At 46.1% G+C, this 12,788-nt stretch overlaps 1 protein-coding gene across 9 annotated transcripts in view; it reads left to right on the forward strand.

Annotated features, from left to right (window-relative positions):
- Positions 1-12,788, forward strand: part of nalcn (sodium leak channel, non-selective) — a 36,145-nt gene that overhangs the window by 134 nt on the left and 23,223 nt on the right. Inside the window, exons 2-12 of one of the 9 annotated variants that reach the window (XM_029137475.2) lie at positions 1,802-1,913; positions 2,126-2,187; positions 2,866-3,006; positions 3,085-3,267; positions 4,552-4,635; positions 4,789-4,928; positions 5,010-5,138; positions 7,066-7,217; positions 7,665-7,807; positions 7,891-7,995; positions 9,385-9,471. In XM_029137475.2, coding sequence (XP_028993308.1) covers positions 2,146-2,187; positions 2,866-3,006; positions 3,085-3,267; positions 4,552-4,635; positions 4,789-4,928; positions 5,010-5,138; positions 7,066-7,217; positions 7,665-7,807; positions 7,891-7,995; positions 9,385-9,471 — 1,206 coding nt within the window. In that variant the 5' untranslated portion in view covers positions 1,802-1,913; positions 2,126-2,145. Of the gene's footprint in view, positions 1-143; positions 1,914-2,125; positions 2,188-2,742; positions 3,007-3,084; positions 3,268-4,551; positions 4,636-4,788; positions 4,929-5,009; positions 5,139-7,065; positions 7,218-7,664; positions 7,808-7,890; positions 7,996-9,384; positions 9,472-12,788 lie in introns of those variants that run through there. The other 8 variants (XM_029137476.3, XM_029137481.3, XM_029137478.3 and 5 more) reach the window with 8 other exon arrangements.

Below are 12,788 nucleotides of genomic sequence, written 5' to 3' on the forward strand. Positions count from 1 at the left end.
ACTCGGCGTGTTCTGTCGGTCCGCGGCTTTGGCTCGCCGTGCGCGCGTGAACGGACGTCGGCAGCTGGGCTGCCGTGAGGATGCGGCGGCTGCGGCTGCGGCTGCGGCTGCTCGCTAGCTCGTCGGCTCTCCAGGAAGTGGACAGCTTGTCATCCTCTGGAGCAGGCCTCGCTGAAACGTTAGCGCGTATTTGCTGAGGTGTCACGTGACCGGGTCGTCATCTGCCGTGTTAGCATCGTTTAGCACCTGTGCTCTCCCGTGTTTTTGTGGACGTAGAGCTTTTAGCCTTTGCTTTGCCCCGTGTAGCGTTTTAGCTCGCATCCGTTCCCATAGTAACCTTGGCTCCGTAGAGATGACATTGACAGTTAATCTGGACATTTCCGTATTGACAGTGACGTATTGATCGATCGTGTGCCACGGCTGGGTTTCAGGACCGCATGGCCACACGTTATCATTAAACATCTCCAGGTTGTGGTAAAGTCAACATGTGAATCAGCTCTCAGTAAAACAAGCTGCAGGTTCTGTTTAGACCCAGATGTTAAAGCAACAAAAACTGCTGTGATCAGTATTGTGAGCAGCAGGACTGGTGTTTTTACTGCACAGGTCAAAGGTTTATCATAGTGCTTTAATGCAGATTTTAAACATCGAGCTGTATTTTAATGTTTGAGTTTGTTGGTTAACTTGAGAAACAGTTGTGTTTTGTGTCTGCAGAACCACTCATAACTCCGATTTAATGTCACCTGTGTGTTTGTTTCTCTCACCTGTGGCCATGCGCTACGATATTGCATGGGGAGTGTCTTTCTGGTTGTTGTAATGGGAAATCAGCCATAACAATATTGCTCAGCAGTCTCAGGTCTTGAGATTGAGTGGATGAAAACGAAAAGCTGCACAGCCATTGAGTTGAGTGATAATTCCCCACATGCTCCCTTTTGCCACTACACGCCCATGTGTCCAATGACTGGACTCCCCCAACGTCCCAACTTTCTCCTGTCTGTTGCGATTCCTGAAGCGCGGACCCCTTACGTGTTAAACTTCAGCAAAGAAAGTTTGCAGCCTTCAACAAATACTCACACTTACAATTAATCTGCCCAGTGATCGCATCCTGCCTGTGAGGAACATGTCCTTTCTCCAAATGGAAAAGTAATTGCAGTCTTCGCCACCTATACTCCCACATAATAGCATTTAGACCCTGTAATTTTGTTTTCACTCTTCCTCATGTCTCCATCTATGTTAAGTGTAGCAATTACACTGGAAATTGCTGCTAACTACAGTACATGTGGTTTATAGGATGGACGGTTTCTTTTCTTGGTTAAAGCACAAAGGAAACAAGGGTGATACATTTGTATTGTTCCAGATTCCTCTCCTCATTTGTTTTGCGCTCATGCTTCGAGTTTGGTTTCTTTTGGAGTTTCAGAGGTGATGTATAACACTGATGCTACTGCTGTATATGACCGTGATGGTTTCAAATGTATCTGCCGAGCTACAGTATGTGTCACTGAGACCTCTGCGTCTGTCCCCGTGTAATGAACCCAGCTTATGATGCTCACAGCATTTGTGAGTGACATTTAAACTTCTGAAAAGCAACATTTCTTTCCATAAACCCCGTTGTTTGGGAAAATTGTGTCTCCTGTATAGATTCTGTGTCGGGGAGACATCAGAGAGCTCAGATGACGATATATCGGCATTTTCAAGTGTAACCAGACTGTGTGGTGCCTTAACTGTGGGGTAGGAGATGTTTAACGCTTTCTCAACCCTCTTTGTTGCTCTTATAACTGCTACCGTTGATTGATTGCTGCCGCAGGACCTCCGGGCCTTTAGGACAATCTCGTTTTTGCACCTCTAGTCTATCTCTGTGGTTGGTTTCTCCACCCGTCTGTGACCTGGGGATGAACGCACCGATGAGGAGCCTCACAGTGAGTGCCCTGGTCCTCCTCCATCCCATCTCCCTCCACCACACCTCAGTCACTCACTCACTCACTCACTCACTCACTGAGTGTGTTGCATAAATGCCTTGATGTCAGACGTGGTGGGCATTCCTGTCTCTTTGAGCGTACTGTAGATGTGGTTAGTGTACTGTACACCATATAAGCCATGATGTTGACTAACTGTTGTGTGTTATTTACAGGGTATGCCTGATCGCATGTTATGTGCAGTGCTGGAGCAATTTCAGCTTTACTTTTCCCTTTGGTATGTGCGCTTTGTCTCCATTCAGAGTGTCATTTCTTGTGTTCTTATGTTGAACTGGCCTGGACAGTTTTTGTTTTCTGCATACACACGCACAGACACACAAACAGGCACATGCAAAGATAAAATCACACCCCCTCACACTGTACTCTAGGATGTACAGCCTAATTTACTGGAGCCTCCACGAAGATCTCGTAGATCTTCTCCGAGGGTAAGTTCCTGGGGCTGTTCCGATGTGAATACACTTGTCCTGTGTTCCATGTGTGCTACGTTGTGTATCACGGTGGCCATTCAACAGCGCGTTCAGTTTTACTCCTCTCGCTTCTGGCAATTCAAGTCAGGGTAGTTTACGTTAACATGTCAAATCACACCGAGAAGCCACTATTGATACACAGCCTATTTAATACTATAGTCACATAATGTTTAAGATCAATTTGTAGAGTCATTCATTCCTAAGAGGTGCTCTGATCTTCCTGTTGCTGGTAATGTGGCCATACATGACAAGCTAACTGCCACGTTTCTGAGCTGCATTAATTCTAAGTTATGTGTGATCTCCAGTAATAATCCACCCAATCAGACAATAAGCGCTACTGCCACTGCCCAGACTTGGATGCAGCCAGTGTTCCCCTCGGCGTCCTTTCCCCGTGGTCACCGCGCTGTCCGCCTCCCTCTCTCTGTCAGATCCACTCTCTGTATAGCACGGCAAGCCCCAGCATGCTGAAGAGGAAGCAGAGCTCGCGGGTCGAGGCCCAGCCCATGACCGACTTCGGGCCGGATGAGACCCTGGCCGACAGCGCCGACATCTTCTGGATCAACAAACCGGTGAGTGCAGCCGGTGTTCACGTGGTGGGAGGAGCCGCTGTAACAGCTGCAGGTTCTAGCTCTGTCCTCCTTCTGCAGTGGGTGCACTCGCTGCTGCGGGCCTGCGCCATAATCAGTGTCATCTCCGTGTGCATGAACACCCCCAAGACGTTTGAGCATTACCCCCCGCTGCAGTACGTGACGTTCACCCTGGACACGCTGCTCATGTTCCTCTACACCGCTGAGATGATCGCCAAGATGCACATCAGAGGAATCATCAAGGTACCGCAGAGTGTCACACACAGATAAGATAATTGGGATTTTACATGTTTTTATTACATTTTTATCTCAGTTAAAGGAGATTTTTTTTCCAGAAACTATCTGTGTGAATGAACTTTAGAAAGTACAACAGGGACCTGTGTGGTCTAACGCCTCTGCCTTTATGGGATGGAGCTTTAGCACAAGCTGATAATATTCAGAAATATGACCTCTTTGTGCCACTTCAGCTTCTTTTCACACTTTAAATTTAACCTTAGTTGACAGTTGTATTCAACTGTAAATTCAGACGAATCAACACAATTCAGAGCGGAGGTAGGTAATGTTCTGCAGAGGCATCTAGGAACAGACAGCTGGCGCGATGAAGGACCCATAATTACTGCCATAAAAACGTGTGGACAGCTTAATTGGCAAATCAAGGATAAAAAAACAGGGAGGCCCTTGAAGTTACACTGTAGAGAATTAAAACCACCAGCGCATAAAAAGCATAAAAGCGGGACATTTTGGTCTGTCTCACTTCTTGTTCATGTTTCTTCCTCCTTGGAGACAGATAAAATACCTCTTTGTCTTCATGCGTGTCGGGTAAAACTGAGCATCTCCATGACTGACACGTGGAAGTTGTCAGGTAAAACCAAGTTTCTCCATGACTGACACTTGGAACCTATATTTCATATTATTTCATAGCTAGTCATTTAAAATGCCTCCGAAAAGCGAAGGATCCACGGCGCGTGGTGGAGTAATTGCACGCTGTTGTTCTTGTCAGTGTGTAATCAAACACGGTCCGTATCCGTAGCGTGTTCCAGAACACACCCTCCTATTTGCAGCCATTCTTCCTGTGGAACACTGACCCCCTAAGAGCTTCTTGCAGACACTTTCTTGGTACGTGGTAATTAAGTTTGCCCGTTTTTGCTGGTTGCGTGACACATCAGTTCGCTCACACTCCGGGGGCTCAATTGCGCCGGTCGACTTATGTTTAGAACCGCCTGTGCTCCTTCTTGTGAAATGACACAGTAATCTTGCATTCAGCTTTTTTTTTTTTCTCCCAATATCAGCTTTCACCTCAATTGCTTTCTGTCACAATAAAAGCTTTCAGAGCGCAACGGTTGGCACTTGAAGTGGGCCTGTTGCAGAAGCACTCAGACGAGCGTAATTAAAGCCTCAAATCAGGAGATCACAGGCGATTTCTAAAACGATGCGGCCTCGGATTATGGTGACGTTCGTTATGCAGCCAACCATGCCCATATACTGTCTTCTTCTCACTGTCTCGTCTTTCTTGGCTCCGCTCCCCAGGGGGATAACTCCTATGTGAAAGATCGCTGGTGTGTGTTCGATGGATTTATGGTGTTTTTCATCTGGGTGTCCTTGGTGCTGCAGGTACACTGTAACATTTAACAATATCCTTCCCTCTTTCCTCCAAACCGCAGTAGAGTTTTTGTACCTTCATGGATTCTTGTACAACTTGACATAAGGCAATTTATTGTACCTGCAAGGTTTTCCCTCTTAACAATCTATTTCTCTTGGCTTTAGGTGTTTGAAATAGCCACGCTTGTGGATCAGATGTCTCCTTGGAGAATGCTGAGAATCCCCCGAGCACTCATTATGATCCGGGCCTTCAGGATCTACTTCCGCTTCGAGCTTCCTCGCTCCCGCATCACCAACATTCTGAAGTAAGATAATATTGAATACAAATGAATACAGGGTTGTGTTGTGAATGACATCATCTGACGCCGGCTGCGCTGCGTTCACAGGCGGTCCGGGGAGCAGATCTGGAGCGTCTCCATCTTCCTGCTGTTTTTTCTTCTGCTCTATGGAATTCTGGGAGTCCAGATGTTTGGAACGTTTAACTTTCACTGCGTCACTAACGATACAGTGTCTGGGTGAGTTTAACAAGCTCTGGTGATTCACAATACAGCATTTATTGTTCTGTAGCTTTGTTATAAAAATGCTGTACTTATAATAGTAGCCATCCTTCCCACTGGTAATAAAAGTTTAGCTTTGTTATTTCCCACAGCGAATTGGGATTAAGTTAAATGTGAATGTTTTATGCACAGTCTAGTCTTATTCTTCAGGCTTGGTTCTCCCTAATATCTGTCATTAAGATGATTAAACTTGTTTTATTGCTTCAAGTTAAAGGTCTGTAAAGGTAGTTGCCATATTCTTGGCACGTTTATTTTGCACTATAAAATGTATTTTATAAGTTCTGTAAATATATGGTATAAAACTGCAAATACTGTACACTGAGAATATGCCCACATATTTCAGAAAGAGACAGAGCTTCTGCAAAGTGGTTGAAGTTTAATTCCTTATATTATAAATGTAACTTTTTGGAGATATTAAAAATATAGCAGACTTTAATTAACTCCACTATTCTTTAATTGTCTTTTGTCAGTGATTGTAATAAAAGTAAATTGCTTTGTATTGTAATGTTAAAATCCCTGGGTGCCGCCGTCGGGGTGTGTAGTACTGTACAGTACATACTGTAGTAGAGTGTACGTTTAAACACATCTATGCATGAACGGTAATGTGATACCGAGAATATGAATCCTTTAGGACACAATAGATGGAAGAAGCAGCAATCAGGGTTAAAGCCCCAAGCTGCATGAAGAGCCATTAAGTAGAATAATTAATTTTTCCTTCTTTGTCCACTCACCATATTAAGCTTGTTCATGCTCTGCAGCCTTAGAGCCATCGTCCTTAATGATCTGAGGGAAACCACACACAGTTTATTGTCCATTAGCAGCAGCACATACAGCGAAGGACATTCTTGCATGTTGAGCTCTGACGTGTCTCTGTCACAGTAGTGCAGATGTTGCACCGCAGCTGCACATCTACATTGTTAGCTGTAACCCTCATATACTGTATATATGCTCCTAATAGAGTATTTTAGAAATGTGTCACATGGGGACTGATGTGTCTAATCTCTCTCTGCCATATGCCCTTGGCACAAAGTCAAAACTCCCTCACTTCTCACTCACAAGGGATTTAAAGCAAGTAGTGGGAAAATAGAAGGAGGAACATTTTCTGATACGGATATTAGATGAAAATGGTTTCGGCTTTGTGAACAATGCAACATCGGCTTTTCTGGATGTCAGGATTTTTGCAATTGACCTCAGTTCCCTGGAGCCGAATATCACATATAGTTTGTTACAATGTGAATTAGAGCTAAATGAAGTTAAGTCAAAATGCAGCTGCTTACGTAACACAGTTCACCTTGTGTCTCAACGCTGGTCGTCTATTATTGAGAGCGCCGGTCGTCCAGTCCCCGCTGCTGCTGATTCATGTTGAAGTGTCCTTGACGACATTGAACTGTGATTTTGGTGAAGGCTACATGTTGTTAATATCAGTAGAAGTTGCTGACAAGTCCTTAAAGTATTTATCCCTATTGCAAACCTTCACCAAAGACCCAATAAACAACTTCAAAGCATTTTTCCAGCCATATTCTTATTGCTGGACATCCACGGATGCATTTCAACTCAGCTTGTTATTAAATAGTGATTATAGAACTGGACTAATTAGTTTTGTCAGGTTTCACCTCTTTGCCTTTGACTGCCCTATAAGTTTTTCCTCTGATCCTGTACCTCTTCATAAACAGTTTGGATGATTGTGTGAACAGGTAACTTGAAACCATTCATTTTAATTAGTGAACGCAAGCAGCTTCTGCAGTAACACCTGTGACTAAAAGACAGTTCAACAGTGTAAAGGCGCCGCAGGGCAGTGTGAAAATACTGGGAGTTAGACTCTATGTTTACTAGCATAAACCAGGTCAGTGGTCACTGATATACAGTAATGTGCTTTTTTTCCTAGTAATGTGTCTTGGAACAGCTTGGCCATCCCAGACACACACTGTTCCCCCGATGGAGAAGGCTACCAGTGTCCTTATGGCTTCAAGTGTGAGGACCTGCAGGAGATGGGCCTGAGCCGACAGGAGCTGGGTTACAGCGGCTTTAATGAACTAGGTGCAGTGCACACGTTCTGATACGTACACATCCATACACAAACACGCTGCAAATGTAATGACTCCAGTCCCGCTCCTTCCAAACGTTAAATACCGTAAAGAAGAAAGGGTTTTGTTCCTTAAAAAGTCATCGCCCCAGTGGTAAGCGGCTCGTTTGCAGAGACTGCGTTGAGGGACGAGCCAAGAGTTTCCTTTTGTAGCGGCGCCAGCTCACAGAATTAATGTTAGCTTCGGCTGGCCGCATTTGTCAGCGATGCTGACAGAGACATGCATTAAAGATCAGTTCATCATACTAATGTCTCTGCCAAACAGTTAGGAATCTAAGGCTTGTCGTTATAAATAAGGACTGTGAGGATTTTTCATCCTTTATGCTGCTGGGGAGCACATTCATTAGAGCCTACAGTGCAAAAGAGATTAGAACCCTGACCCCTGTGTTTGCTCTCCTCAGGTACGAGCATCTTCACTGTGTATGAAGCTGCATCCCAGGAGGGCTGGGTGTTCCTCATGTACAGAGCCATCGACAGCTTCCCTCGCTGGCGCTCCTACTTCTACTTCATAACCCTCATTTTCTTCTTGGCGTGGCTCGTCAAGGTCGGAGCCCCTCTCTCTCTCTCTCTCGAGCTTGTATTTGTGCTCGTCACAGCCCGTTCATGCTTTATGCTTCTCGCCCACAGAATGTGTTCATCGCAGTCATCATTGAGACCTTTGCTGAGATCAGAGTGCAGTTTCAGCAGATGTGGGGGTCGAGGAGCAGCACCACCTCTACTGCCACGACACAGGTACAAACTCAGAACTCACTGGAACAAAGCAGTAGAAGTGGAGGTCAGGGCAGACCAAGGCAAACGGAGGGCATGGCCTTTCCTTGGTTGGTGGCGAGGTAACGCTTGAATGGTGAACAAGCTCCAGTATTATATGGCGTTATTCACGTACAAGGACGGGAAGAGACAGTCAGTCAGACGTGTGCATCAGCAGCAGGAACAGGCTCTCGATCCTCAAGTGTAAGCTCTTGATTTAACCACAGTGTCAGTCAGTCTGTGTTCCAACCATTCCTAAATATATTAGGCTCTTCTCTCTCTATTATATGAATACACGTCGACTATTCAGTCATTAGCCAATGGCTCAAAAATTCTTAAACATATTTGAGTCATAATGGGGCTGGCCTGGCAAACAGCTCCTGTGCTCTCAGTATTTATAATGATACAGTGCGTCTGTATCAAAGCAACTGATACCTGTTATTTTCAACGTGAAGGGAAAATTGTTGGTGCACACACTGCTGTGACCTTGAAAACAATTAGCCTTCCTTGCCATTATTAAAATTAATTGTAATCACATCTTCGTGCCCCAATCTTTATCTTTGGAGGGGGGGAAACTAATTAGCGGTGGTGTAACACTTAACTGTCAATCAGCGATCCTGAAACCGAATGCTCCCGTCTTCACATTCTCTGGAGAGAAGCACTGGTATTAGTGGGTCCTGGGAGACAAAAGCAGCGCTCGCTCCTCGTTTCTTGACTCCATCGTCTGTCGTGTGCGCTCTTCGCACATCGTTACAGTAACGGTGGGTAAGTTAAGACCCTAATCTGATTAGTGGAGTAGAAATTAGCTTCAGCTCAGATCACATTATATCAACCTTATTGTTTAACATCCAGGTTGTAGTGCTTTCTCCCATGTAGAGTGAAGAACGGACTGGCATTTTATCTTTTGTGCCCGTTCCCTCCCAAGTGAACCCTGATGGCTCAGCTGATGTCCTGACTTCTCTCCAGCAGCAGCAGCAGCGAGATGTTGGCGTGCTGCTTTCTTTGGGCATCTTAACAAATATTTGCTGTCTGCCCGTGATATTCTGTGTAAACAGTCAGGCCCCTCATAAAGCGCTGTACCCACTCACCCATTTCAGTGTGTCTTAGGACTGAGATTCCTCATTCACTTTGCCTTTGGGTGGAATATAGATGACTTGCTGGTGTTCGCATTCACGATGAGTGAACATTTGTGAGGCCAGACATTAGTCCGTTCCCTGATTCCCCCTGTTATTTCTTCTGTTCTCCTGTGAATGGCGCCCGCGGCTTCTTTTGTGGCCACAGATGTTCCGTGAAGTCGTGGCCAACGGGCGAACGCGCGTCTCCGAGCCTCGTCCGTCCTGAACCGCGTGCTTGTGTGTTGTCTGTGTGCCACAGATGTTCCATGAAGACGCTGCCGGGGGGTGGCAGCTCGTGGCGGTGGACGTCAACAAACCGCATGGCCGAGCGCCCGCCTGCCTCCAGGTAACACACCACGAAATTAATATGCTGCTGGAGCCGCTGGTGTGAAGTGCTTTCTCTTTTTCTCCAACCTGCACGATGTGTGAAGTCGCCGTGTGCACCTGCATGCAGCCTGTTGCATTGGGCGTGGATGGCGAAAGAAGTAGACATAACTCATTTAAACTTACCTCATGTCACAGAGTCATTGTTTTGTCATTTGTGCAGCTGTGTCCAATCGCTACTGTAAAGTTGCTGTGTGTTAATGAGGGAGGCTCATGCTCGGTGTCACTGCAGCGATGTGCGACTTTTAAATCGCATCCTAATGACGGACGCCGCCGTCGCCTTGTAGTTCGCTGTGATCCGCGCGGTCGGGCTGTAAAGATAAGCCGCGGGTCGTGGGCGTCGCCTACAGCTGGCCTGCTGTCGCGACAGGCTGTCGGCAAACGGAGGCGGAGGAGAGGAGGCACGTGCAAAAAACCCAGCGAGGGACAAGGGAAAACAGCAAACGGCTTGAAGTAAAGAGGTGCCACAGAAATATGCAGTGTTTATATTAAAGCAGCGTGTTCCCCAGAGCCTCATCATCAGTTCATCTAGATTTAGATGGAGGGATAACCAGAGGGGTAAACACGGCTGGCTTCCCTCTGAGCCCCGTGCTCTATTACACGGGACAGACTGCGTCGTCTGCCTCACCCACCAAAATAGCTATTATTGTCTTCCTGTGGCAACAGAAAGACCATTTCTGAGCGTGGAATGGAGAATAATGAAGACGGATGAGTGTGTGTGTCAGAAACACAGCTTCAGTCCGACTGGAGAAGAAGATCCCAGAGCGCCCCAGCCGAACACTGGCTGTACTCCGGCTTCAGCCGTCTATATGTATGCAGTGCACCACCATATGGATGATGTTGTCATAGATTCTACTGGATTCTGTCCTTTAGTCCATTTTGAGCATCTTTTTGACAGCTGGGCTGTTTCTGCACATTCTAGTTCTTTGTCCAACCCTCTTTCTATTTCTGGCCTGGACTAACAACATTCTGTGTTTTTCCTATGAAGATGCTTAAAACAATCCTCTCTGCTGATGTGGATTTATGACAGATCTTTGCCAGTCATTTATTATTTGTGCTTTTCGTTCTGGATCCAGTAATTCTGAAGGGAATGTATTTAACTGGTCGTATATCACTGAGATTACTATTCCTTTAAAGAGCCATTGTATTGAGTATGTGACACCATTTACATGAATTAGCACAGCGATTTCTTCATTGTATATGGGGTTGCAGTCATTTCTAGTCTTAGGTCTTCAGCTCTTTTACTTACAAGCCTGTTTTAAGAAAGGCAGCGTTACCTCAGCTTCCTACAGAACTAATACATTTTTATTAATGTTTCCATCTTTACTGAAAACGATTAATTTATTGAATTAATTGCTTACAGTTTGACCACAACAACCGATAAGGAAACAAGTGCTGGGAGTATTTGGCACAGAAATCCTGCTTCTGTTCATCACTTTGAAGCACTTCTGTTCTTATTTAAATTTCTTCCCACTTGAGCTCTCAAAGTGTCAAACACGAGGCAGTCAAGAAGTGTAAAAGTTGAATAGTGTCGACAGCGACTTTGACGTGCATCGTGCAATGCGTAATTTCAAAAGCCGCCCATTGTTTGCTGTTGCCAGTCACACACTGACGGCATTTTGTGGCATTTCACAGCCTCCAACCACTCAGCGCGGGTCCACGCCAATGCAGTCATGATTCCCCGATGAGGCGGGAAAGCAGAGACCAAACTCGGACTCCTTTCTTTCCACACGTGCGTTGATTTCAAACCCCGTCTGTCTCCATGTGCCGGAGCAGAACGGCCGCTTTCTCCCTGAACTGCTCGCGCTGCAGACGGGGCAGCGTGAGGACAGTGAAGTGAGAGGTTCTGTTCTGCTCTACCTGGCTCCTGAGTAATTGGCCATCAAATGACTGAGCTGTTTCAGGGCTGGCAGCTGGGCGCCGTCCACAGACAGGCCGCCTTTGTGCTCCTCCTGTTCCTTCAGCGGCTTCCTCTTAAACCACCTGTGCTGCGGAGGTCTGCCCGTTCGTGCACGCGCGTCACCGTGGCTCTGTCTGGGTCCAACAGGCTGCAGCGGTCGGAGATAACACATAATTGATTAACCACCTGCTCCTCTTGGCGGCGGAGAGGAAATAGTAGCTTCTCCTCCCGGGGGTCTGCGAACACAAACAAACCCCTCTGAGCTCCCCCACCTTCCTGCTTTGTCTCATCAGGACTGTAAGAGGAGCCACGACTTTGACAACTTCGTCTGATTTAATTTTGAGTTGCTTGGGAAGTTTGAGTCTCTGTAGGTGGTGCTCGCCTCTTTTTCTATTTGCGGACCCGACGGCTACTGCTGCTCATGAGATCTATTAGCAGACAAACTGTCAGTGCTGCCAAGAGCAGGAAAAAACACTGGGTTTGACTCAGTGATAATCTGAATTCCTCACCGACTAATGATGAGTTAATTACTAAATAATCCACACCTAAATGGCAGTTTGACTGTTATTTTGAATGCGTAATTAATGTGTAGTTAACAGTGTAAATTTGTGGGCTGATGTGACGGTCACAGCAGGGACAGAAATAGTCTGATCCACGTTCATTACGGCCATAATGTTGATTCTATAATTCTTTATTCGTTCCACTGCACTGAATTTGCATCCGGTCCATAGGTCTTTATGTGTTCAGCTATTTTTACGACTTTTTTGCGCTTTCCTGGCTTTTTCTCTGAGAGGTGCAGTACAGTAATAACCAGCAGAGGTTAATGGAACACCTTGTTTCAGTCTTCACAGACTTGGTCTAGTAATTAGCCTCTGGTGAGGCACCGAGCCATAATTACTCTGTAGGCTGGAGTCTTGGCTGTTAGGGTGAATCCCTTTGTATTAAGAAGCACCATCTCACCCCAAATTAAAATGTACAAGCTGCACATTTTCAACAGAATAATTAAAACCAATATAAAATGGCAACGGCGGAAGAACGGGGGAAAAGCCCTGATGAAGTGCTGCCTACTTAGTAGTCCAGGAGGATCATATGATTAATTTAGCATTGCCTCTTTGGCGTGGAGTGCTAATGCTACTCACTGGGCCTGTCTCAGCCCCCTGTCTGCAGAGCTAAATACAGAATGATGTAGAACCCAGGGGCTCACGGGGCGCTGGCGCTGTCCAGTGAATGGAACACCTTTTGGACCTCTTCCTCCCGAGCCAGATGTTATTAAATCCCTGCAGCCCTGATTTCCCCCCGTGCTGATCTTTGCCTCGCGGATCTGCCCACTGGCACCATTTGTATCATGCGGTGAAGGAGAAATCGGCCGGAAAACGGAA

Source organism: Betta splendens, chromosome 21 (genome assembly GCF_900634795.4).
Source record: "Betta splendens chromosome 21, fBetSpl5.4, whole genome shotgun sequence".
NCBI lineage: Eukaryota > Metazoa > Chordata > Actinopteri > Anabantiformes > Osphronemidae > Betta > Betta splendens.